Consider the following 25,368-nt stretch of genomic DNA (forward strand, 5'->3'; position numbering starts at 1 on the left):
ATTCTTGATCAACCTAATTTTACTGAAATTGCTGACCTGAGTAAAATGTCCGGGGGACAAGGAATTCCTACTCCCAAAACATATTTGTATGCATTAGGAATTTTACTACCTGCATGATAAATTCACAGTGGCAACTCCCTTGCTTAAGAAACCGGCATCTGATCCCTTGGACCTTACTAACCTTCTACCTATATTTAACCTTACAGTGCAGCTTAACTAATTGAGAACACTGTAGTTAATAGTCTTCATCCTGTTGTCAAGACCAAAAACATTCTGGATTTGTTAGAGACTGGTTTCTTACCCTAGCATGGGAGTGAGTTAGTCATTATGACCATCATGAAAGGACTACGGCTTCAGGCACACTGGGAAGACACAGGGAGAGCACTGGTGGTCCGCGATCTGCCCATGGCCTTTGATACAATCTCGCAAAAGGTGCTAATACATAGACAAAGGGAAATTGGCTGTGGAAATACATTCTTAGAATTGTTACATTCTAGCCAAGTTGGGTGGCAGCAGATCATTTTTATGCCTCAGTTAAACTAACTATGTTTTAAAAAGATGGAATATGTTAAAAGATGAGTGGAGTTGGTGTAAATACTGTAAAAAATAAGGGGAGGAAGAAACCCTGCTGCATCTGATTTTGCTATGCCCTGCGCTAATGAAGGAACAAATACAATACTTTCAGCAATTTATAAGGCACTTGCACTGTGTAGACAGGGATTTGTTATGGTTTCAGATTCGACATAACAACTCTACGGTATTGAAACTTAGAATCATAGCCTTTTTAAAGAATTTTTGTGCGCTATCATGAATTGTCAGTCTAACTGTGAACGATGAATTTTGTATTTATGAAATAAGTTTTAAGAAATTTTAAGATGATAATTGAGCATTGTTGATTTTAAACTGTTTGTCTGTTCATGTAATGTAATATTTACTATGTGATTTTCTACCTTTATATGTGATTTCTATTTTTGTAAAGGTTTATATAAACCATATACAAATAAATAAATAATAATTAAACTCAATATCATGGTGTTTTGATGATGGTGATTCAGAGGGGTATGCCCTTGCTCACTACTGTTAAAGATCAATATCAGCGTTCGTCTCTGGCAGATCATACATTTTGGCATCACAAGGTACAAGTAAGCTGATGACACTCAGCTGATCTTTGAGTTAAGCCCAGTTAATCTGAAAGATGCTGCACTCTTTACTGATCACTTCTTGGTCGTTCATGTCTGGATGCAGAAGAACAGTCTAAATTGAAACATTTTGAAACAGAGGTTATGGTCATGTGTGGCCATTTAATTTCTGTCCTCCTCAATTACAAGCTTGCCCTTAACCTACTCGCTAGATTAAGAGCTTCAGAGTCCTCTATGATGCAGACCTAACCATGGACCCCACCTTGGTCTAGTCATCAACAAGAGTCCTCAACCCTGAAAAGACCCTTTCCATTGCCTAGCTTTCCAGTGAGTGCATGTCAATATATCCTTGGTTTTGTACATTCTAGATTATTCTCGTAGTACTTACCTTGGTCTACCTAGATCCCAGCTGAACCGATTGTAGGGACTACAATACACTGTTTCACAATTATTGCTGGAATGAAACAATGCAAGCATATTGCTTCTACTCTCCTGTGACTTTATTGGCTGAACATTGAGAGCAGAACTAAATTTAAATTGCTCTGCTCCTAAAGTGGGATATGGCTTACGAACCAAGATTATTCAATGAGATTCAGGAAATACACTTATACACTATCAATAAGGTCAGAAACATATTTCCTTTTAACAACAAAACTAAAATGTATGGGCGGTCACAGCATCTCAAGCTTAGCACACCTCCTCAAGTTTGGAAGAGCCTTAAATATTTTCCCATTTCTGGCAAAGCTTATTGAATTATTGTCCTCTTAGTCCTGATCAGTTAGCACTAAGAAGCCACGAGTTCACTCAAGAAAACTTGGTACATTGACAATGGCTTGTTCTAAATATTCCATGGACAGATAACATATTGGATATCGATGGGCTGATGCCATTAATCATTGCTAGATTCTCTTCTAGAGAAATAGGAGTAAATTGAAGAAGAGGCCAGGGACGAGAACATGTTAGTTGTTTGAGGAGAGCAATGACTGGGTAGGAACTGTTGTTTTGAGCCTCAGATGAAGAGATCTCATCCTTGAGGCTGGAAATCTTGTTAAGAAAAAACGGTCCTTCTTTATCACAGAGGCAATGCAAGACCAATGCTGATTTCCAAGTAAAATAGCAAAAATAAATGCTTTTGAAATTCCTTGATATAATTTGGTGAGTCAGAGATATTAGTGGTAGAAGTTCCTTGTTCTCCAAAGATGTGAAGTTTTACTTTTTCTGTTTAAACACATTTGACTGAGCTATAAGAAAGTTTCAAGTGTAGCGCTCAATTTCAGCTTATTTTCTTCTGTAGACACCGCTCTGGTGTCAAGCAAGGACTGCTCTTGTGACCAGAAGAGACAATGCTAACTTTGCTGGGACAAGCTGAGTACATGCAATCTTTATAGGCAGCAAGAACTCATGCTGGACTATACTGTACCTTACTTAAATCAATAGCATATAATGATATTTCTATTGTAAAAATGTGTTCATGCGTCAATCCAGTATGTTTATGAGTCTAATATTTTCTGAGGTACTTGAATATCTGTTTCCCTTCATCAACCTATACTCCGGTGAAAAGGGATGGGGAAGTCTACCCCCACATACCCCTTCTAGCAAATTCATGACCCGGAAGAAGGCCAGGAAACATCACAATCACCCATTCTATTTCGGACGAATCCCCAACGGACTGATGGTTGACAAGCATCAAGAGAGGTACCCCCTCAGCCAGCCATACAGATGTGATGCAAATTTACCGCAGAGTGGACAAGGAACCCCAGGCTACAACTAAAGATACCTCAATCAACAGCGTCAAGAAGCCATGTTGATGACGTCGTTAGAGACACCACGACTTTGCAGTGTTAGACATGAAGCACATGTGCCATCCGCACTCCGGGACATAAACCCACACTTGAATACATGAGGAACACAAGCATACAGTTCTATAGTTAGAGGACAGACAAATATACATACTGTCATTGCTTTTATGATTTTTTATCATTAGCCAAATGCAGCAACGCAGAAACCGCAAGAAGCAAGAGATCCTGAGCAAAGCTTGCAGATGCTTACATGCAAATAACCTTATGGAACTGCAGGAGCACCTATGGGACCTGACAGAATCAAGTGTGACTAACGTATGGATGATGTAGTATAGCACAAACACTGTAGATGCTTGAGTGTGACCCAGCAGAATGAATGGGAGATCAACAGTATATCTGGGGACCTCTCACTGCTAGGAATCGTGTTCAGAAGCTGAAGTCCACTACGAAAAGTAACTGGAGTAACTGAAGCTTGACCTTGAAGCCCTGCTGGACGAGAAGAAGTGCTGTTGCTCTCCTTCACAATCTGAAAGCTGCTGTGTCTCCAAGGACTGACCCAGAGAGGACCTGGTAAGGTGCCCTCTTACCGAGCTACGAGGGACCATCGTGCACAGCTGATCTTTGCCAAGGCTCCCTGGTAGACAGACCTTCGACAGGCTGCCGTCCCGAGACTTGGACTGCCGCGGAATCTCAAAGAGAAGCACTCAGACTGTTGTCCGACCGGAGCCGCCGTGCTCCCGTTTGCCTGAGAACTTCATTTGATCATCGGACGCTCTCGTCTGTATCGTCGCCCGCTTTATCCCGCTGAAGAAGGCCCGACCGTTGATGCGTCGAGGAGCATCCGCTGGTGGGTTTCCCGCCACCTAAAGACCACAGAGACGCCGACGACTCAACGCCCTTGCTGGGCCACAGTTCTTCATCATCTCTTTGCAGTCCAGAACTATCGTCACCGAGGTGCCCCGCACGCCTCTTCCTTGCAGGACGCCAACGCTCTGTCGTCGACGAGCACCGATAGGAACGAAGCTGCCACTTCACTGCCGTAGTTCAACCTGTTCGCCGTCGGACGTTCGACGACCCGTGACTCCTGCCTTAAAGGGAGGGCACTCAAGAAGGGCCGTCGATTCCCCGACACCGAACGCCGAGTTCCACGACGCCTCTCGACGATCCATGGCTCCTGCTTTAAAGGCAGTCACTCAAGAAGGATCGGTCATCGCATCTTCGGAGAACTCTAGTCCACCAGGTACATTGGGGGTGTAAAACCTTAATAGGAGGAAATAAGACTATTGAACATTACATGGACTGGGTTTGTGCTATATATCTTTATTTACAGGTTGCCCAGGTGGGGGGATCTCCACACAGAACTGTGCCTAAGGGTAGGGGTCAGAATTCTGCCTATTGTTTTAACCATCTTGCGTTCCTTCCTATCTCTATTGCTGGTTTCCTCGTTATTGATCTGTGTGACATTTTAACCATACAGTTGATGCACTTAATGAGATTTGATAACATTGGTGGTACCACTTTAGAATTGTATCTATTCATCATTATTGACTTCCGAGTACAAAGTGCGTTATTGTGATTGTGTACATACCTTTGAATATTAATTATATAAAGACTGTGTTTTCAGTAATACAGTGTGTGGACATTCCTTTGTGGGGGTTCAGGGACTACACTGTACTTAAGAACCAGCCTGCATCACCTCCTGAGAAGCTAGGGCTTGATTGCTCGACTACGTTACCAATAATAGAGAATCTTGGCTAGGGTCCTCTGTACCTCCCCTCTACCATATAGAGAGCGGAAGTACAGACACCCCCTACCAGTCTTTACAGAAAGGAGACTCCAGAACAGAAGTGAGAGGAGGCACAAGGCAACCCCAGAATCAGGGATACAAAAAAAGACTGACAAGGACTAGGACTCCAGGAGAAACAAGGGAGGAGACCAGCAAAAAGAAGTATCAGCTTTGAAAAGAACAAAAACCAGGCTAGGCAATCAGTACTGGGGCCGAGGACACGGACAGGATGAATCCATGTTGAGACACAATGGCCTGCATCTCACAGTTGCCTAAATAGGGCATGGGACGAAATGGAGTCTTCGGAAGCAAGCTGTGGTTGCTGTGGCAACCAGAAACACCCTATGCATGGCGCATGCACGGAGTGCAGAACACGGTCGCCCACGCATGTGTGGCCTGACGGAAAGTGCTGGATCCCAGACTGCGTGGGACCAGAGCCATCACAAGCGCAGGTAGAGCCGCCAGGGGGGTACCCGAATGCCCTTCTGGCGTGCATTGGTAAGTGGCATAACAGAGGGAAACCTGACAGGACAGACCTGCATCTAGTTGTGGATGCTGTACAATAAAAAGAACACGCTAGGTAAGGAAAGGAATGGGAATCTACAGAACAAGTACATTTCGAGTTTCTTTGAGGAAGAAGTCATAAGAGCCTGCTGTTCATATATCAATGGGCAGACTGTTACATAATTTTGGTCCAGCTACAAAAAAGTGTATGCCACCTCTGGAGATGCAAAGCGACCATGTGATAACCAGCAGGTTGCTCATAGCGGACCTAAGATTTCTAGACGGCTGATACCAATTGAGAAGGGAAGGAACGCTATGGGCAGCCAGGCCATAAGCACATTTAAAGTTCAGGCAGAGCATTTTAAAGCGTATCCTTCGGTGAATACGAAGCTGGTGAAGTTCGCGAGGTATATAGATATCATGGGAGACTATTGCTGCAAGTTTCGAACGTGGGAAGCTCGGGATGCCCCTATATCATAGACCAGAACTTTACCCGTGTGCCTCTCTCACAATCAGATTTTTATTCAATATATCGAAACCGTTTGATTATTTGATTTTTGTGCATGAAAAATACCAGCAATATTTGCAAATGCTAATGGAGGTTCAGTGTCTTTAATTATGTAGTCCAGAGACACCTTTGTCTTATGTCTCCTGTTTTCTATAAAATGTGTTCATTTAGTTTTATAAACATTAACAATCAGTATTAAACGTATTCACATTGATCCTTTCAGACCAAGTTGCTGGAACATGATAACGTCAAGTACTTAAAGAAAATCCTTGATGAGCTGGAAAAGGTTCTGGATCAGGTTGAGACAGAACTGCAGAGGAGAAATGAAGAATCACCAGGTATGGCCTCATTTCCTCAGGTAGTGGTTGTTCCTCTTTGCAGGAATGGTTTCCTTCAGACCATGGACGCCAAACATGCTGTGGCATGCGCCTAATGGTCGTCAATCAGTCATCTGAATTTGTCTGACCCCACATCCAGAAACCCCTACCCTGTGTGGACAAGGCAGTGTGATGCAGAAGGTCCATAGGCATAGGCAAAGAGTAGGGGAAGGTCTAAGACAAGTACCCAGCAGTTTAAACCTTGTGTGGGAGCTTGACACTATCACAGCCTCTCTCCTCTTTTCGGCTAGGGGTGTGGTGAGACCACCATCCTATTCTCCCCATGCATTGATTTACACATCTCCAGTCTTCGCCGTTCTTTCCTTAAGGTGTTACATACTCTTCTTGCCCCTTGGAAGGGTCTGATATGCATTATATACTCTTTCTGTAGCCAATAGCATCCCTTTGTTCCTCTCGCGTGCAGAGACTGAGAGCCCAATGCTACTGGGCCTCGATGATTTTTTAATGCCAGAGACATCTTAAAACTCTCAATTATTGCCACAGTGTCACTTTACAATTTGTACAACCGTCCATTGGTCCCATTTTACCTATTACCAGTAGGTTGCTCAAGTATTAGCATATGCTTGTAAGATGGCTCGGCTGGTTAAAGGCTCATTGCTGTAAACTGTGTTTGATCTTCAAGTCACAGGTTCAAATCCTGGCAAGGTCAACTCATCCTTTTGAATACCAATTTCGATTGGATGATAATAGTAATGTATGTAAATATGTCCTATGTAAAAAGCTTTAGATTAAAGCGCTATATAAAAAAGAAATTATTATTATGTTAAGATCCTGACCTCCTCCTGAATGCAATGCTAAAAAAAAGTCATAGACCGGGGACATGATAACCAGCACCCCACGAGCATCAGTTGTCAATATATATACTTTCCTTACAGGTAGTTTTGGAGAATGAAACCATTTTCTCTGGAATCTTACATTGGGAAAAGGGCCTGGAAGGCTGTTGGGGCTCAGCATTCTAAGTGTGGGTTTAGGTGCGGTGTAAAGGGACATGGGGACAGCCAACCCATCGTCAGCGTAGGGGACATTGATTTTAGATAGCCATGATATCAAAAATCACAATGGTACTAGTACATCTCTTTTGTTTTTGCTTTACTTATCAAATGACAGTACAAGAACTTCTTAATACCTCACACCTCAAAGTGGCAGCTATACGTTTAATCTGACCGTGCAAGCTTTTTTCAGCAGTTCTGTCGTACCTTTTATGTGTCATAACTCTAATTTGGCATTACTATCACTCCTCTGCCAGCCTGCTATACTTTCGATGTGACAATCCCAACAAAAAGTGCACAAATTCTTGGGACAAATATGCAGAATGCTGGAGGTAAATCCTCCACTCCAGGGACATATTTGTAGTATGCCGGTGTGAGAAAAGTAGCAGTAATTCCGTTACCACCAATTTTTTCCTGCACCGCCATGCTCGTTATTAGCCCCACAACAGTCATTTTCCCTCTTTTGATCAAAAACGTCTTTAGACCCAAACCTAGTACTAATTTGCATCCAATTTCCACCTGCCATTTTGTTGTAAAATTCTGGAAACTATTGTTGATGGTCAATTACAGACATTTGTCGAAACTAATGACATTCTAGATGCAGTCCAGCTCAGATTTCAGTTAGGCAAGGGAACTGAATCAGGCGTGTGGAGAATGGAGCTACTGTGCACTAGTATTGTTAGACCTTTCTGCGGCCTTCAATATTGTTGACCAATTTATCCAATTGCATTGATTACATAAAATAGGAACTACCTGCAATGTTGTGCAATTGTTCCAATATTTTTGGCTGATCGCTTAAAGAATGTGGCCGTTGAGTCTTTCACTTCCTAAAGCTATCAATCCGATTGTGGCATACCACAGGGCTTTGCCCTATCTCCATTGCTTTTTTAATGGTTTTCTCCAACCTTGTGCCTCTGCGTTGCATAATTATTAGGTTGTATACCTAGGCTGATGATACAAAGCGACTAATTCAACTTGACTCTACCAATAACAACAACCAAGTAGAGCGCTTCTCAAGCTGCATGCTTAAGGTTAGCACATACATGAACCAAATCCACTTGAAATTGATTGCATCAGAATCTGAAGTAATGCTCTGTGGGCTGCCTAAGCCCTTAAACCTAACTTCCCTTGGCCATAAAGCCTTGGTTCTCAGCCAATGGCAATTTCATCCATTTGTATCTTGGAGTTACTTTCGATGAACAACTTTCTTTCTTATCACAAATCAATAAAGTAACTCAATCATGTTTTGGGCAATTACAATGTCAGAGGTATCTCCTGCACCTTTTAACGTTCAGCTACTAAGTGACTATTATGAATGCTTACATTTCCTCTGGGTTAGACAATTGCAACTCAGTATATTTGGGATTACCAAAACAATAAATAAAAAACTGCCAGGAATTTAAAACCAGGCAGCTTGGATTCTTCCATCCTGTATAGAAACCATGTTTCATCCATTTTTGCTTGATGACATTGGCTTCCTGTAGCTAAGAGAATTCAGTTTAAGAATCTATGCATGGCACATAACGCATTCCGCATTCAATCAGATGGGACCAAAGCTCCTTAGGGGCAAACCTGTCCACTATCAACCCATTGAGACCTGAGATCCTATAATGACCGCCAGTTGACCATGCCTATGTCCAGAATGGAGCGATGGGGTGGCTGTGCCTTTATGTCCCAAGCCTCTGGAATAGGCTTCCCATCACCTTGTGCCATCTGGACAATTATCTGGAGCCCCACAAAAGTCTGAAAACTTAACTTTTTAGATCTCACTTTTGCACTCCTACTTCACGCTCACTCAGTTTTTGTAGACGGTTTCACGCGCCTAGGTGCTGTTCTGGGCTGTTGTTGCTGCACTTTATAAATACTGCTAGCATGACATAACACTTGCCTGCAGGACAGCCATTCTTTAAGTGAGGCAACACCAGCACTTCACAACGGGTCCGTCATGCTTCTAATGTAATAGTATCAGCTGGTCTGCATTTCTGTACTTGTGATAGTACCAGTACTTCTGAACAGTCCTGCTGCAGTTGGGGTACTAGTAGCATTTCTCAGAAGGACCACATTGCTTTTCATGTGATGGCACAGGTATCGCTAGTTAGGCTACTGTCCCCTTAACGGCACATTGCTAGAATTTCTGCTTTACTTCTAATATAACAGGACCAGCATTGTATTTTACTTTTAATTAGCACGTTTAGCATTTCTGTTTAATTATCTGCTTTACTTGTATTATGACATTTCTGCCATTTCCTAGCAGGAATGCTAGAATCATCAACCTAGTGCTCCCAATGCAAATATTTCAACAATATGGAATGGATATCGTTATGAACGTGATCTCTATTACTTGTGTGTATACCACATAGTTTACAGAAATATGCTATATTGATTTATACCGCACACCATTACCACCCAAGGGCAGTCTCCAGGGGCTCATGAGACTCTGCAAGAAAGAAGACAGGGTTGGTTAGTGAGGGAAGAGTGAAAGGATAGGCCCAGAACCAGGAGAAACTGGCGTCTGTGTGTGTTGGCTTGCAGATAATAGGTTGCATGCATTGGCTTGTTGTATCCATATGGGTAAGGTCCAATACCTGGTATGTTTTCTATGTGACTGTTTGTTATGTCGGGGTGTGTCTGTGTGATTTATGTGTAAATTGCTGGTATTTAGGGTTGTGGGCGCTGGCTTGTTGTATCCGTATGGGTAAGGTCCAGTATCCGTCTTGGTTTGTTGAAGTTTGTGTTACTTGTGTTGGGTTTGTGTTAGGGTATAGGTTGGCTAGCCCAGTGGGCATGTATAATGTTTGGGTGGTAGGAGCGGGTGGTTAGTACATTGGCTACTCGCTAAATTCTTCTATGTGGCTAATTTACACAATCCTATCAGTTGTGATGCACGACTAATCGCCACAATTCTATCTAGGTGTGAAGCATGGGCGAACCTCACAATTCACTCTAAATGTGGCGCATGGCTGAACTTCACAATTCACTCTATATGTGACGCACAGCTGAATTACACAATTCACTCTAAGTGTGACACATGGCTGAATTTCACAATTCTATCTAGGTGTGACACATGGCTAAACTTCACTATTCTATCTAGGTGTGACGCATGGCTAAACTTCACAGTTCTATCCAGGTGTGACACATGGCTACACTTCACCATTCTATCTAGGTGTGACACATGGCTAAACTTCACAATTCTATCCAGGTGTGACACATGGCTGCACTTCACCATTCTATCTAGGTGTGACGCATGGCTAAACTTCACAATTCTATCTAGGTGTGACTCATGGTTAAACTTTACAATTCTATCTAGGTGTGACTCATGGTTAAACTTTACAATTCTATCTAGGTGTGACGCATGGCTAAACTTCACAGTTCTATCCAGGTGTGACACATGGCTACACTTCCCCATTCTATCTAGCTGTGACACAGTGCTAAACTTCACAATTCTATGCAGGTGTGACGCATGGCTAAACTTCACAATTCACTCTAAATGTGGCGCATGGCTGTACTTCACAATTCACTCTAAATGTGATGCATTGCTGAACTTCACAATTCACTCTAAATGTGACGCATGGCTGAACCTCACAATTCTATCTAGGTGTGACGCATGGCTGAACTTCAGAATTCACTCTAAATGTGACGCATGGCTGAACCTCACAATTCTATCTAGGTGTGACGCATGGTTGAACTTCACAATTCACTCTAAATGTGACGCATGGCTGAACCTTACAATTCTATGTAGGTGTGACGCATGGCTAAACTTCACAATTCTATCTAGGTGTGACACATGGCTAAACCTCACATTTCTATCTAGGTGTGACACATGGCTAAACTTCACAATTCTATCCAGGTGTGACAAATGGCTACACTTCCTCATTCTATCTAGGTGTGACGCATGGCTAAACTTCACAATTCAATGCAGGTGTGACGTATGGCTAAACTTCACAATTCACTCTAAATGTGACGCATGGCTAAACTTCACAATTCTATCTAGGTGTGACGCATGGCTAAACTTCACAATTCTATCCAGGTGTGACAAATGGCTACACTTCCTCATTCTATCTAGGTGTGACGCATGGCTAAACTTCACAATTCTATGCAGGTGTGATGTATGGCTAAACTTCACAATTCACTCTAAATGTGATGCATGGCTAAACTTCACAATTCTATCTAGGTGTGACGCATGGCTAAACTTCACAATTCTATCTAGGTGTGACAGATGGCTAAACTTCACAATTCTATCTAGGTGTGACACATGGCTAAACTTCACAATTCTATCCAGGTGTGACAAATGGCTACACTTCCCCATTCTATCTAGCTGTGACACATGGCTACATTTCCCCATTCTATCTAGCTGTGACACATGGCTAAACTTCACAATTCTATGCAGGTATGACGCATGGCTAAACTTCACAATTCACTCTAAATGTGGCGCCTGGCTCTACTTCACAATTCACTCTAAATTGATGCATTGCTGAACTTCACAATTCACTCTAAATGTGACGCATGGCGGAACCTCACAATTCTATCAAGGTGTGACGCATGGCTGAACTTCACAATTCACTCTAAATGTGACGCATGGCTGAACCTCACAATTCTATCTAGGTGTGACGCATGGTTGAACTTCACAATTCACTCTAAATGTGACGCATGGCTGAACCTCACAATTCTATCTAGGTGTGACGCATGGCTAAACTTCACAATTCTATGCAGGTGTGACGTATGCCTAAACTTCACAATTCACTCTAAATGTGACGCTTGGCTAAACTTCACAATTCTATCTAGGTGTGACGCATGGCTAAACTTCACAATTCTATCCAGGTGTGACAAATGGCTACACTTCCTCATTCTATCTAGGTGTGACGCATGGCTAAACTTCACAATTCTATGCAGGTGTGACGTATGGCTAAACTTCACAATTCACTCTAAATGTGATGCATGGCTAAACTTCACAATTCTATCTAGGTGTGACGCATGGCTAAACTTCACAATTCTATCTAGGTGTGACAGATGGCTAAACTTCATAATTCTATCTAGGTGTGACACATGGCTAAACTTCACAATTCTATCCAGGTGTGACAAATGGCTACACTTCCCCGCTGTCATGATCTCTGCTTCCAAAAGATCAGGACTTGCCCGACTCCCTTGGAAGCAGACCCATAACCCCGGTTCCGAGTGCCAGCCAGTCCCAATTGGGACCTTTTGGACCCTGTCCTGGCGCCAGTGGCACCAGGCTCATAAAGATGCCCAGTCCCAGCGCTGGAAGCGCCGGGCTCATAATGCTTGGGTGGACTTACCTGCAGCAGACCATGCTGCTTACTTACCTGCCAGTTGAACCCCTGATCCTCTTCTGTTTGGGACTACTTTTCCTGTTGGGTGGGGCAGGAGCCACTCCCTAGGTTCAGAACACTGGAACTCTTCTGGAAAGCAGGAACTCTTTTCTTACCTAGGCGTGGCTGTGGAAGGAGACACCTAAGCACTACAGGAGGCTATTTAAACCACACCCGATGGATGAATCTTGCTTTGCGTTATTCTGCATTCTCTGCAGCAGAACGCTCATCGTGTCTTCTGCTTCTGATCCTGGGCCTAAGGGAACAAAGGCTTACCATCCTGGAATCCAGTCTTCAGCAGCACCTGTAAAGACAAAGAAAGAACAGGTTAGCACTACGGTCTTCAGTGGCAGCGCATCTCTTACCTGGTCCATCGGCTGTCACCAACGCCTCGCGCTGCATTCCGGCATCTGGAAGACAAAGGCTTACCTACTCTTCGCATGCTCCGGAGGTCTTCGCACTGCATTCCGGCATCTGAAAGACAAAAGCTTACCAGCTCTTTGCACGCTCCGGAGGCCTTCGGCGCTGCATCCCGCATCTGAAAGACAAAAGAAGGTGCGTTTAAAGACATTGGGCAACTTTATTACTCACGTGCCATTACTCCTTCCCACGCCGAATCCAGTGGGTATTCCAGCACCCTTTAGCTTCTCTAAAGCTCCGAACTTGTACCTGCAAGATAAAAGGGACAGTTAGTGCGCATCGTGAAGCAGGCTACAAGCGCTTACTTATGTGCTTCCAGGCGCTTCTATTCCTCACGCGGGTTCGATCCTCAACTCTCATCAGCCCGCCATCCGCCATCGCCGGAACCCTGCAAAACAAGAGATATCATTACAAAAGACTTTTAAGACATTTGAAGTGCCCAGAACTTACCGTTCGTGCAGTTAACGACGGACAGCAGTCCTCTGAGGTCAAGAGGCCTGCACCCTTATCCAGTGAAGAAACTGGTTACGGCACCCTGCCCCGAGGCAGATGGAGAGCTCGGCGTTCACTTATCTAAGGTGAGGGTGTTAACCTTTGGGGTTCTACAGGAGAAGAGAAAGGGAAGAGGAGAGAGGCACCCAATAACCCCAGTTCATTAATCCCATATTTTCTATTTGCAGACATCTTACTCTTCGAGTCAGACATACAGTGCACAGAGGTCCAGCCCAAAGAGCCAACCGTGTGTTACACATCACCTTTGAAGATACGGCATTCACCCAGTCAAGACCGGCGCCTCTGCGGGTATCAGGTGAGCGTTACACCCATTCTATCTAGCTGTGACACATGGCTACACTTCCCCATTCTATCTAGCTGTGACACATGGCTAAACTTCACAATTCTATGCAGGTGTGACGCATGGCTAAACTTCACAATTCACTCTAAATGTGGCGCATGGCTGTACTTCACAATTCACTCTAAATGTGATGCATTGCTGAACTTCACAATTCACTCTAAATGTGACGCATGGCGGAACCTCACAATTCTATCTAGGTGTGACGCATGGCTGAACTTCACAATTCACTCTAAATGAGACGCATGGCTGAACCTCACAATTCTATCTAGGTGTGACGCATGGTTGAACTTCACAATTCTATCTAGGTGTGACGCATGGTTGAACTCCACAATTCACTCTAAATGTGACGCATGGCTGAACCTCACAATTCCATCTAGGTGTGACGCATGGCTAAACTTCACAATTCTATCTAGGTGTAACACATGGCTAAACTTCACAATTCTATCTAAGTGGGACACATGGCTAAACTTCACAATTCTATCCAGGTGTGACAAATGGCTACACTTCCTCATTCTATTTAGGTGTGACGCATGGCTAAACTTCACAATTCTATGCAGGTGTGACGTATGGCTAAACTTCACAATTCACTCTAAATGAGACGCATGGCTAAACTTCATAATTCTATCTAGGTGTGACGCATGGCTAAACTTCACAATTGTATCCAGGTGTGACGCATGGCTAAACTTGACAATTCTATGCAGGTGTGACGTATGGCTAAACTTCACAATTCACTCTAAATGTGATGCATGGCTAAACTTCACAATTCTATCTAGGTGTGACGCATGGCTAAACTTCACAATTCTATCTAGGTTTGACACATGGCTAAACTTCACAATTCTATCTAGGTGTGACACATGGCTAAACTTCACAATTCTATCCAGGTGTGACAAATGGCTACACTTCCTCATTCTATCTAGGTGTGACGCATGGCTAAACTTCACAATTCTATGCAGGTGTGACGTATGGCTAAACTTCACAATTCACTCTAAATGTGACGCATGGCTAAACTTCACAATTCTATCTAGGTGTGACGCATGGCTAAACTTCACAATTCTATCTAGGTGTGAACCATGGCTAAACTTCACAATTCTATCTAGGTGTGGCACATGGCTAAACTTCACAATTCTATCCAGGTGTGACAAATGGCTACACTTCCTCATTCTATCTAGGTGTGACGCATGGCTAAACTTCACAATTCTATCTAGGTGTGACGCATGGCTAAACTTCACAATTGTATCCAGGTGTGACGCATGGCTAAACTTGACAATTCTATGCAGGTGTGACGTATGGCTAAACTTCACAATTCACTCTAAATGTGACGCATGGCTGAACTTCACAATTCTATCTAGGTGTGACGCATGGCTGAACTTCACAATGTATCATATTCAATGTCACTCCATAATTCAATGTCACCCCATAATTGGGTGGTATGTTAGAAATGCAAGGTATATGAAGCTTACCAGCATACTCATAGTGAGGGCCTGTCTGTCTGAAATGAGTAGGCACACATCCTGTTTTATGTCAAATTGTATGTTTAACATTAATAATGAATCAATGAATCGTCAGCGTATGAGCCATCCCTCATCCAGGGACGTCATTTAGGGGTTGCCTCTGAGGTCTCCCTTGCAACCTGTATGGTCTCCCTTGCGACCTCTAAAAAATAACCCCCCCAAAAAACATTATTTCTTTTTTTCTTTTTTTGTAATGCAAGCTCCTGGACTGTGACCAGCACCACGTGGCTCTTTACTTGTGGAGTGGCTGGCTTTCTTCTTCAGGCCCCTTAACAAAAAGAAGAAAAATAAGAACAGGGGTGCCACAAGTCTAACACTTTCAGCACTGGACCTAAATAAGAAAGAATAGGAATACCAAATAATGTGTCTTTCTTGAATTCTATATCATATGGCATTTATAACGCATCTATACACAAGTATTTCAAGGCGTGATATACAATATACAATAATTTCTAGACTCATTAAAGGTTTATTTCAGGCACACTTCAGGGGGTGAGTCAGTGATTTAGTCCGATCTTAAACGCCTCAACTCAGCCTTTCATCCTTCTTAGGTCGATAAATGAGTACCAACACAGGTTGGGTGATATTGGGTGTATATTTTTTCTATATAAAGCGCTTAAGCATAAGTGCTATATAATAACACATCATTATCATTTGGTCATGGACGTCTGCTTGCATTCACAGTAATTTGGTAATATGGGCCTATACACTGATATTAACGATACATTTGGCGATCCATTCTTGTATGAAATGTACATCACATTATAGTGATATCGTAACCATATTTTTCGTAGTGTACAATGCTATGTGATGCCAATATCTGTTTTATCAACGGGAGAAAGGTTGTGTTCCATCGCTTTTCGTGAAATCACTTTGGGATGGGGTCAAATAACATCACTTCCTGTGATGTCATCAGGGGGGTCAAGGGTCATGTGATTTCACTCCCGCTAACCCTGGCATTTTGGTGAAATGACGTCCCTGCCCTCATCCACCCACCTTTGGCATGCGTGGCCACCTTGATTTCACAATTGCTTTTTAATCGGAAAATACAATAGATTTTTATTCTGTCAGCCTTCAAAAGAATATGAATGCCTTTTTCCTGTGTGTTTGTGCAAAAGTGTCACCAGTTGTGCAGAGAAACAGAAGACCAGGAGTAAAGGAGAGGCATTCCATAGTAAATAACTATCTCGTACTCCCACCTGATTCACATCCTGCATAACACTGGGTAACAGAAAACATTAAATGCCGGTATTATGGAAAACTGACAAAGGTTGCGAGGCCACTATTACGAGTTTTGCAGTTTTCTCGGTCAGATTACCTCATGCAGTCAGTATCTGTGGTAATAAAAGAAGCCACTTGATAGACGTGGGTAATTTAATGTAAGAGATCACATATAAATAATACCTCAAAGGCGGGCGACAGGAGCTATGGACGGCACAGGTCCTAGTTCCAACTGTAAGATTCCAATCCACGGCACAGGTTCAACTGCCAAGTTCCAACTGTCACCCTTCAGTTGCGGGCAACGGCATTCCGAAACAGAACATGGAGATGCCATCTCGCGCCCCGATCATCAGTATCGCTGTTCCATGCAACATCACAACAGCGGTAAGTAAAAATAGTATAAGCAGAAATAAACAAAGACAACATGCAGAAAAAATATTTTCCCCATATGATAAATACTGCAGTAATGTCGGGTTCATAAAATGGCATGCCGTGCATACTGAAATTCAGAGCGCTTGAGCTTGGTCCACTTGCAGAGGAAGTAATCTCCATGAGTCCCCAAGGCTGTTTGGGACCTTTCTGGAGAAGACCTCTGTCAAGAAAGGGTCAGCAATGTGGAGCGGATCCAGGACGGTGGGCCTTATTACACGGATGTCGCTAAGGGATCACCGGCACCGGTAAGGGCACCGGTAATCCCTTAGCGCCATACTACGAGGTCCCTCAGCGGGTCCCGTCCTTAACGTGTGGTCAGACCACACGTTAAGGACGGGACCCACTGAGGGACTTCGGGGCAAATAACGGTACTGCTAATAGTGGTACCGTTATTTGCTCCTTCCCCATTCCCATTGAGCCCTATGGGGACTCAAATGGGAATGGGGAAGGGCCTTGGTGAATGGGTAATTCCCCCATTCACCAAGGCGGGTTCGGTAAAATACCGGCGGCAACCATGGAGCTAATAGCGCCATGGTTACTGCCGTCCGTGTAATGAGGCCCGGTGTGTGTCTGCTGTCTGAACCCACCCCTGCTTTGCTGAATATAAAACACACATGGAACCACCTAAAGCAGAGGATGTCATCTGACAGAGCACAGAAAATAGGTGACAGTGACAAGTGGTGGCTCTTTCCCACCAGTTTACATCCAGCCCTGGGAGGAGACAGCAGGTATGGTTGCTGGTGGGATAGAAGGATCCAGAATGACTACACATCAACCGGAGTTGAGCCACTAAATAGTGTATACCAACAGTGCTTTAAGTGGGCCGATCCTATAATATCCACACTACTAGTAAATCTTATTTATGAGAATATGAGTACCTGTACTTCTCAAAACCAAAATGAAACAGTGGGGCTCAACTATGTGAAAATCGAAGCATTTCATTTAACTGTAGTGCAATTAAGGACTATGTTTCTGCATCCTTTCCTCTGGAAAGCTGTGCCCTCTCTTTCCTCTTCTCTCCGCCACTTGCAGTGTCCTTAATGTCTTCTTCAAGTTTCAGCCTGCGAACAAAGGAGAGCCAAACATGTAGCCCCAGAGCTGCCAGCACACCATGCATGGGGCACCATTTTGCTAATTGGGCTTTAGCTGTTACCCATCGGGACCCTTAAGAGTTTTCATATGGAGCACAGATTGATTTGGAAAGCCTAGGCAATAACTTTTTTAACATGTTTCTTTGTTGTCAGAGAACAGAAAAACAGTGGTAATTTCACCGGTGCAAATTCAGCCAGCGAAATTAGCGCAGACGGAATTACCGTCAAGAAACTAGCGGTCATTCCGCCAGTGCTAAATCTGCCTGCAAAATTAGCGTAAATAAAAGCAACAGTAACTCCACCGTGTTAAAAGGTGAAATGTCGCTGAATTACTGCCAAAACAGGTGGTAATTTCACCAAAAAATGCATTTTAGTTACCTCCACCTCAGAGAGAGAGGTAAATGAATGCAGGTGTGTAAAAAACATAGGTGTACACAGGAAGGGTTCAGAAGGCCCACACCTTTCCCAAACACACATCCAAGTAACATGCAGCCACAACCAGACATCAACTATGGGATCCGCAACCTGCTACTCTACATCGAGCCACACTAGCATGCAAGGCCACAGCAAGTGAGAAGACAGGCACTATAAAGGCGGAGGAGAGGTGTGCTGTGGTGGCCACCCATACAATATATACACCCAATCACCTTCGACACTGACTGACAAACAGGTAGTCACACTGTCGCTTGGCACACTATATCAGACCTGCTCACCCTGATTGAGGCTGACCTCCAAAGTACCATTGCCATCAGAACTGCCATCCTACTCCTGGTAAAGCTGGTGTCCGTCCTACACTTCTGTGCCAAGGGCGATTTCCAACACACTGTTGGGACGCTACATGGGATGTCTCAGCCAATATTCTCCAAAGTGCTGGAGCAAGTTATGGATGGGCTCATGAGGCATGCCCGTCAGCACATCTCTCTGCCCACCATCAAGGCTCCAGTGCATGCTGCTAAAGCATGTTTCTATACCAGTTCCAATTTCCCAATATCATTGTGGCACTGGATTGCAAACCTGTGACATTAGTGCCTCCCCAGGGAGTGGAGCAGGTATGTTGGAACCCAGTAATGATATCATTCCATGAGTATTCAGATGACATGCGATGCAGACCTCACCATTAATTCCCAGGTGCAACCCACTATCCCATGATACTAAAGAACAGAACCCTGCCAGCTTACCTGAACACACACAGAAGACAACATACATGGTTTATGGGTAAGTAGTAAATCTGAGAATGAAATGGTAAAAAAGGCATACATGGAGACTGAATTGAGAATGAATGTTAGCAAACTGTCATGTCCAACAATCTACTTTCAATTTGTTGAAGGCGACTCAGGCTATCTGCAGTTACCCTGGTTGATGACACCTATGAAGAACCCTGGTACGCCACTAGAGGTAGCCTATTATAAGGCACACAGAAGGACCAGGACATGCATTGAGTGCCCATTTGGACTTCTAAAGGCAATATTCAGGTGCCTCAGCCTTAGAGGTGGCACACTCATGTATAGCCCTGCTAAAGTTGGCAGAATCATCCTGATATACAGAATGCTGCATACGATGGAACATCCCGCTGCATCCAGCTGAGGACTATTCCTCCCCTGGTTCTGGTGACGATGACGTGGCAGGTGACATACAGGTTCCTCAGGACATACGTGGGGAGTTGAGAGAAGGACACATAGTCCACCAGGACATAATGGACAAATATTTTTGATTCCACTCATATTCACCTCTTACAGTCCGGCAACAATTCACTGAATGCACATACATCACATCAATTAAATAAACACTGGATATATTAACTGTCCTCAAAGGTAATGTATTCTATAGGTACACAACCTCATCCACTCCCCACACCCTCATCCCCAACACTGTCCCCCTCCCACACACTCATCCCCAACACTGTCCCCCTCCCCACAAACTCATCCCTAACACAGTCCCCCTGAATCACCCCAACACTGACTACCTCTCCATACCCTCATCCCCAAACTGCCCCCGTCCCCACAGCTCTGTGGTTCCCAGTCTTTCCCATGAAGGGGTCCTGTACCGCCCACTCTTGTCCCCTTTACATGTGGGCGTGGGTGCATGACTTGTGCAGCGCTGGCAGCACCTTGGTGGTGTGCTTGTCACTGACATCTCAGTACGGGTGGCCAACACGGAACTAGCTGGTTCACTGCCCCAGAGGCGCTGCATGGTCATGTTGATGGCCCTGGCCATTATCACAGGTGAGGCCGAGATTTGCTCGGTCAGCTCCCTCACCCTCTGACTGAATAGGGTGTTACTGGTTCACAGTAACTGGATTCAGACACACGCTGGCAGCGACAGTCCAGGGAAGTGGCCACCCGCCTGGAGGCAACCAGCACCTCATCACCCATCACCTTGGAGTGCCCCAGTTGCTCCTTAGAGATCTGATGCAAAGCCTCCTGCTTCTGCTCGATCTGGCAGACTCCACTGGCAAATTGGCAGAGGGTACAGTGTCCTGGTCCCATGCCTGCATGTTGTCGGCACTTGGGTGGGTGGCTTGGTCCGCTGGCTCCCCAGCAGTGATGGGAGGTGGCCCAGTGGTGGGAGGTCCAGCAGCTGCAGACGTAGCCGGAGTTGGTGGCATGATTGTGGCTGATGTGCTAGTGCCCCCATGGGTGGCAGAAACATTGCCCATGGACAGGGGTGTTTTGGGGCTATTGGGGGCACTACCCTTCCTGGGTGCAGCATGTCCTGTGGCCTTCTTCCCACTTGCTGAGGCAGGTGTTCTGAAGGTACTGCGCCTTCCATGGGGTCCTGGGTGTCTTGTGCGACTGTTCGGAGACATGAGAGAGTGCATCAGTACCTTGATGTTCTTTAATAGGGTGTGCTGTGATGTAATATTCTATGTACTATGGTGTCACAGGGTGCTAGTGGGGGCATACTTCATGTGCCGGGCAGTATGGAGGTTTACTGCCTTGATGGTTGTGTGTGCATATGATCAATCTGGAAGGTATGTGTTGCTTGGACTGCGGGGTCATTTGCTTCACTGTTGTACAGGTTCACGTGTGCCCATGTAGAACAGGACCAGTGTTGCTTGCGTATGCTGTAGTATTGTCACCTAACGGGAGCCTTGCTAGCTATGGTGGTGTAATTGCATCATTAAGTGGGACACAATATATATATAGGCCTTGCAGCTACTGGTCTGTTGCACTACTTTCTAGTTGGAGACACACATCTAGTGGTGTTGAATGATCAACATATGTTACGTGTGTGGCAACAGTTTGGCTGATGTGTCTGTACATGGGTTCTCAGCACACTGGCAAGGAGTGGTAGTGATGTGACATGTGGATGGGTGACTGTCCTTTATACTTTCTGTTGCATGGTAGTTGTATGTGTCCTACATCCCGGCCTTCCCATCCTACTTGGTGAGTATTTCAGGGGGTTCGCACCTTCCATTCCTCATGATTGTAAAGGCATCATGAAGCAAGACACAGACAACAGATTCAATATTCAAATAAAAGTCATGTATTAACTTAAATGTCAGGATGCAGCAGGCCTAACTTGCCATATGCTGAGATGAGATTTCCGTACCTAAAGATACTAAGGATAGTCTGAGTCAGTAAGTTCAAAGTAAAAGGCTGTCTGTGTCCAAAACCTATACTTGCCCTCACAACGTAAGCTAAACAATGTGTAGGGATGTTAGCATCCAAGGAAATAGTGTTCCAAATAAAGTTCTGAACTTCTTCCACAAAGGCTCAAAGGGAGTCTCAGGGTTCCCTTCCCCAAGAAGACTTCACAGTCCCAAAACAAGATCTCGGGGTTCCTCTTTCCAAGAAAACAACACAGTTTAAAATAAGTCTCAGGATTCTCCTTTCCCAAGACACCAGCTTGCCCAGCTTACCAACTTGTACTTAAGGTCAGTCTTTCAATTATTTCTTCTAGTTATTGATAGTTCATGCAGATTGCTTTCTTCTGCTTCACTTCAGCAATCTCCTTCAGGCACCTGTAATTAATTTCTGTATTTTTCTTTGGCTTTCACAGTTAGAGTATACCTGGTCGAGGTGCAGTTATCGGACCACACATTCCACCCATCATAGATCACGCAACCGGTCACCCTAGGCTTGTTTGCCCACACAGGTTCTTCTGTAGCTGCACCTGTCCTCTGATTCACACTCACTTCGCTCTCTCTTTTCCAGCCTTTTGGACTTGTCACAACGTGTTTCACTCTTTGCCAGTCTCTGGGATTTGCCACCATGAGCTTAGTTATACAGTTCACGTTGTTGCTCTCACGCTCCTTAGCAATGTTTCCATACTTGCTTTTCAATGCATTTCATCAGATTCGCTCTTGCAATATATGTTATTCGCTCTTCACACCACCTTGTCGTTTTCAGATTGGTTGGTTAAAAACTTTCACATGCTCATCAAAAGCATTCATTCAGTAATATTTTTCACTAGTTTCCAGTTCTTATTTGCTTACACTTTCAAGTAATCATCAGAACCATTTACTTTGGTTACCCATATCTTGCACTTTACTTCTCATTCATTCAGTATTCCCTTTTTGCCATGTAACATCCCCAGGAGTGCCCCAATTCGAGTGATCCCTTTTCCTCACTCACCTTTCATTGGTGGCTCCTCCGGGCGACTGTCACATCCTGCTCTGCTCTGCATACACATCCTTGGTGGAAAGCGAGACCCACTCACAGTTCTCTCTCCTCTCTCTCTCTCTTCGTGGATTGCCCGCAGCTCCGCTCATGTCCCACAGATGCTGCCGGTGACTTACAATGATCGGATTTCTTCTCCAGCCCACAGATCCTGCGGCGAACCGGCCAGTGAGGCTCCCAATAATGGGGCCTTTGCACAGCCCTTCCTGGCCCGGGGCCACAGTTTCTGCCAGTTATTGCTGGCATCCTGGTTTCCCAACAGGACCACCCTCGACTGTCTCGTACTCTGCAGGATTTCCCCCTCTGCAGGCCTCCCTGCTGTTTTCTCCCTGTTCTCTATTACTCCACCTTATATACACCCACAACCGTTTAACAGGTTGCAGGTGTGAGTCTTCAGGTCCAATTGCCTGACCACAATTGGTGAAGCATTCTGGACATGCTGCCCCTCACACCAGTCTGTGGGGCTCTTCCTCTTCTCAGTACTAGTATGTTGAAAGGATCTGTTGGTGTGTATTACTCCTAGTCACCTCTTCTTCGTCCCAGTACTATAGTGAAATGAATGAGAGGAATGAAGGGGCGAGTGTTTATAACAGGCTATAAAGGCAGGGGGAGGGTAATGTTGGTTTTCATTTGGAAAAGGGGGATACCATGTCTCACCTGTGGATATCCTCCCCCAATCCCAAAGGACCCTCTACCCAGGTGATCCTCCCGTACATCTCCAGCCCCAGGGTCAGGATTCAATAGCGATGGGCTATCCCTGGTCACCTGAGAAGAGGATGGCACATTGATGGCTTGTGCATTGTCTGGGTTACTCTCAGCTGCATGCATGGAAGTGTGTGTATGTCAATATGCTATTGGGGTTGTTTGGCATTGGGCCCATCATTTACTCATGTACTCAATGGGATCTTCCTGACTGTTTGCTTCCACCTCTACCGAACCCACACCCTCTAGGGCCTCCATGTGGAGGATGCTGCTCACTGTGTCCTCCCACTGGGTCAGCTGCAGCCGGGCAACTGTTCCTTCACCTGTGGCTTCTGTCTCCCGATGGTGGTTGGGGATGATGGTGTGGACTCGGGCTTTGAGGTCATTCCACCTCTTCTGCATGTCTTCACTGTCCCATGGGACAATTCCAATGGCCAGCTCTGTGCCCCTCATTTCCTCACAGAGGGTTTTCTTGCGCTGATGACTTGTCTTGCAGAGTTGTGACCCATACAGCTCCTGTACATGGGCCACAACACTGCAAGCAGAGTGACCTTCTGCTCTGTGAACTTTTACGTGTGTTGCCGTTTTATTAATTATTTTATATACAGGAGGAACAATGCTCTTTTCATCACAAACAAACGTGAGCTTCTTTCAATGGGGTGAGTTTGAGGAACAGTCTTACCAGGTTTTGAGGGGAGTAAATGGGGACAATACATAAGTGGACATATATAGATTAAGCACAACCAACATTGGACATGTTTAAGTGCAGGTGGGCGGTATTCCCAGCTGTGCTCGGGATGTGTCCATGATGGGTGAAGTGCTATGGAGGCAGAGGAAGTGAAAGATAGCGGCACGTTAGAGGCACGTGAAAAAATGTTAGCTTGCAAGCAGACAATAGGTACGTTAAGAGGGTAAGTAAGAGGGTAAGTCAGAGGTGAGGAGGTAGGCTTCTAGTTTGCTTTTGAACAAATCTATGTGAACTGTTTCTAGGATGTCCGGGAAGAGAATCCCATGAGCAGAAGCAACAGGAAGCACAGGAAGGGCATGGAGTCACAAGGGTAGTTGAGGAGGCAGAGCGGACATTATGAGAAGTCCAGTCTACAGTCGTTAAGAGATGCTTGCCGCTGTTGAAAGGAAAAAGGTGCCTGATTTTCCTAATATTTAGGAGGCTGAGGCAAGCACTGTTGCAGTTTTGGAGATGCAAGTAGAGAAGGTGTGAGAAAGGTCACATATGACGCTAAGGTTTCTAGCTGAAGAAGAGTAGGGGAGAGTGTCAGGTGGGAACCAAATAGGCAGAGGAAGAGATGAGAGAGCTTTTGGCAGGGAAGAAGAGCACTTCTGTTTTGGTAGAGTTTAACATCAGAGAGTGCAAAGCCATCCAATATTTAATGGCAGAGAAGCAGCTGGACATTTTGATAGAGAGATCAGAAGGGAGTTCAGGAAAAGAGAAGAAGATTTGGGTGTCATCCCGGAAGAGTTGGTACAAGAACCCAAAGGAGGAGATTAGTGCCCGAAGAGCAGAGGTGTATAGTGTAAAGAGTATCAGACCCAAGACAGAGCCTTGTGGAACACCAACAGTTAGAGGACTGAGTCGAGAGGTCTTGTTGCTCCAGAGAGACAGAGAATAGGCTCGGTGCAAGGTAGGATTTCCATCTAGGGAAGGTCTTGATCGTGAATCCCTAGAGGAAAGAGAGTATTAAGGAGATCAGAGTGATCTACAGTGTCAAAGGCAGCAGACAGGTCAAGGAGAATTAGGATAGAGGTTGGAGTGTTTTTAATGATGGCCACTGCTTTGCTTCCTGTTCCGATTCTGCTTTTTCCATGTGTGTTAATTCTGCCAGCAGTAATTCCATCATTGTAATTCCGCCGGCGGAATTAATGCAGAATATACAGCGGTAATGGTAATTCTACTGAATATTGGCAGAATTTTCATTGGTGTTGTGGTGTTTGGTGGTAATTCTGTGGCGAAATTACTGTTACCGCTGATGTGTGGTGCACACCTCAGCCTACTCATGATTTGGCGGACATTTCGCTGCAGTGCTCAGTTGTAACTGTAATTACCACCA

The 25,368-nt window shown here is 44.7% G+C and overlaps 1 protein-coding gene across 3 annotated transcripts in view; it reads left to right on the plus strand.

The window, feature by feature from the left end:
- GDAP1 (ganglioside induced differentiation associated protein 1) overlaps positions 1 to 25,368 on the plus strand; it is a 212,892-nt gene that overhangs the window by 140,607 nt on the left and 46,917 nt on the right. For all 3 annotated transcript variants that reach the window (XM_069621221.1, XM_069621223.1, XM_069621222.1), the window contains one exon: positions 5,960 to 6,074. In XM_069621221.1, coding sequence (XP_069477322.1) covers positions 5,960 to 6,074 — 115 coding nt within the window. The remainder of the gene's footprint in view (positions 1 to 5,959; positions 6,075 to 25,368) is intronic.

This window comes from Ambystoma mexicanum, chromosome 5q (genome assembly GCF_040938575.1).
Source record: "Ambystoma mexicanum isolate Mex_15411 chromosome 5q, UKY_AmexF1_1, whole genome shotgun sequence".
NCBI lineage: Eukaryota > Metazoa > Chordata > Amphibia > Caudata > Ambystomatidae > Ambystoma > Ambystoma mexicanum.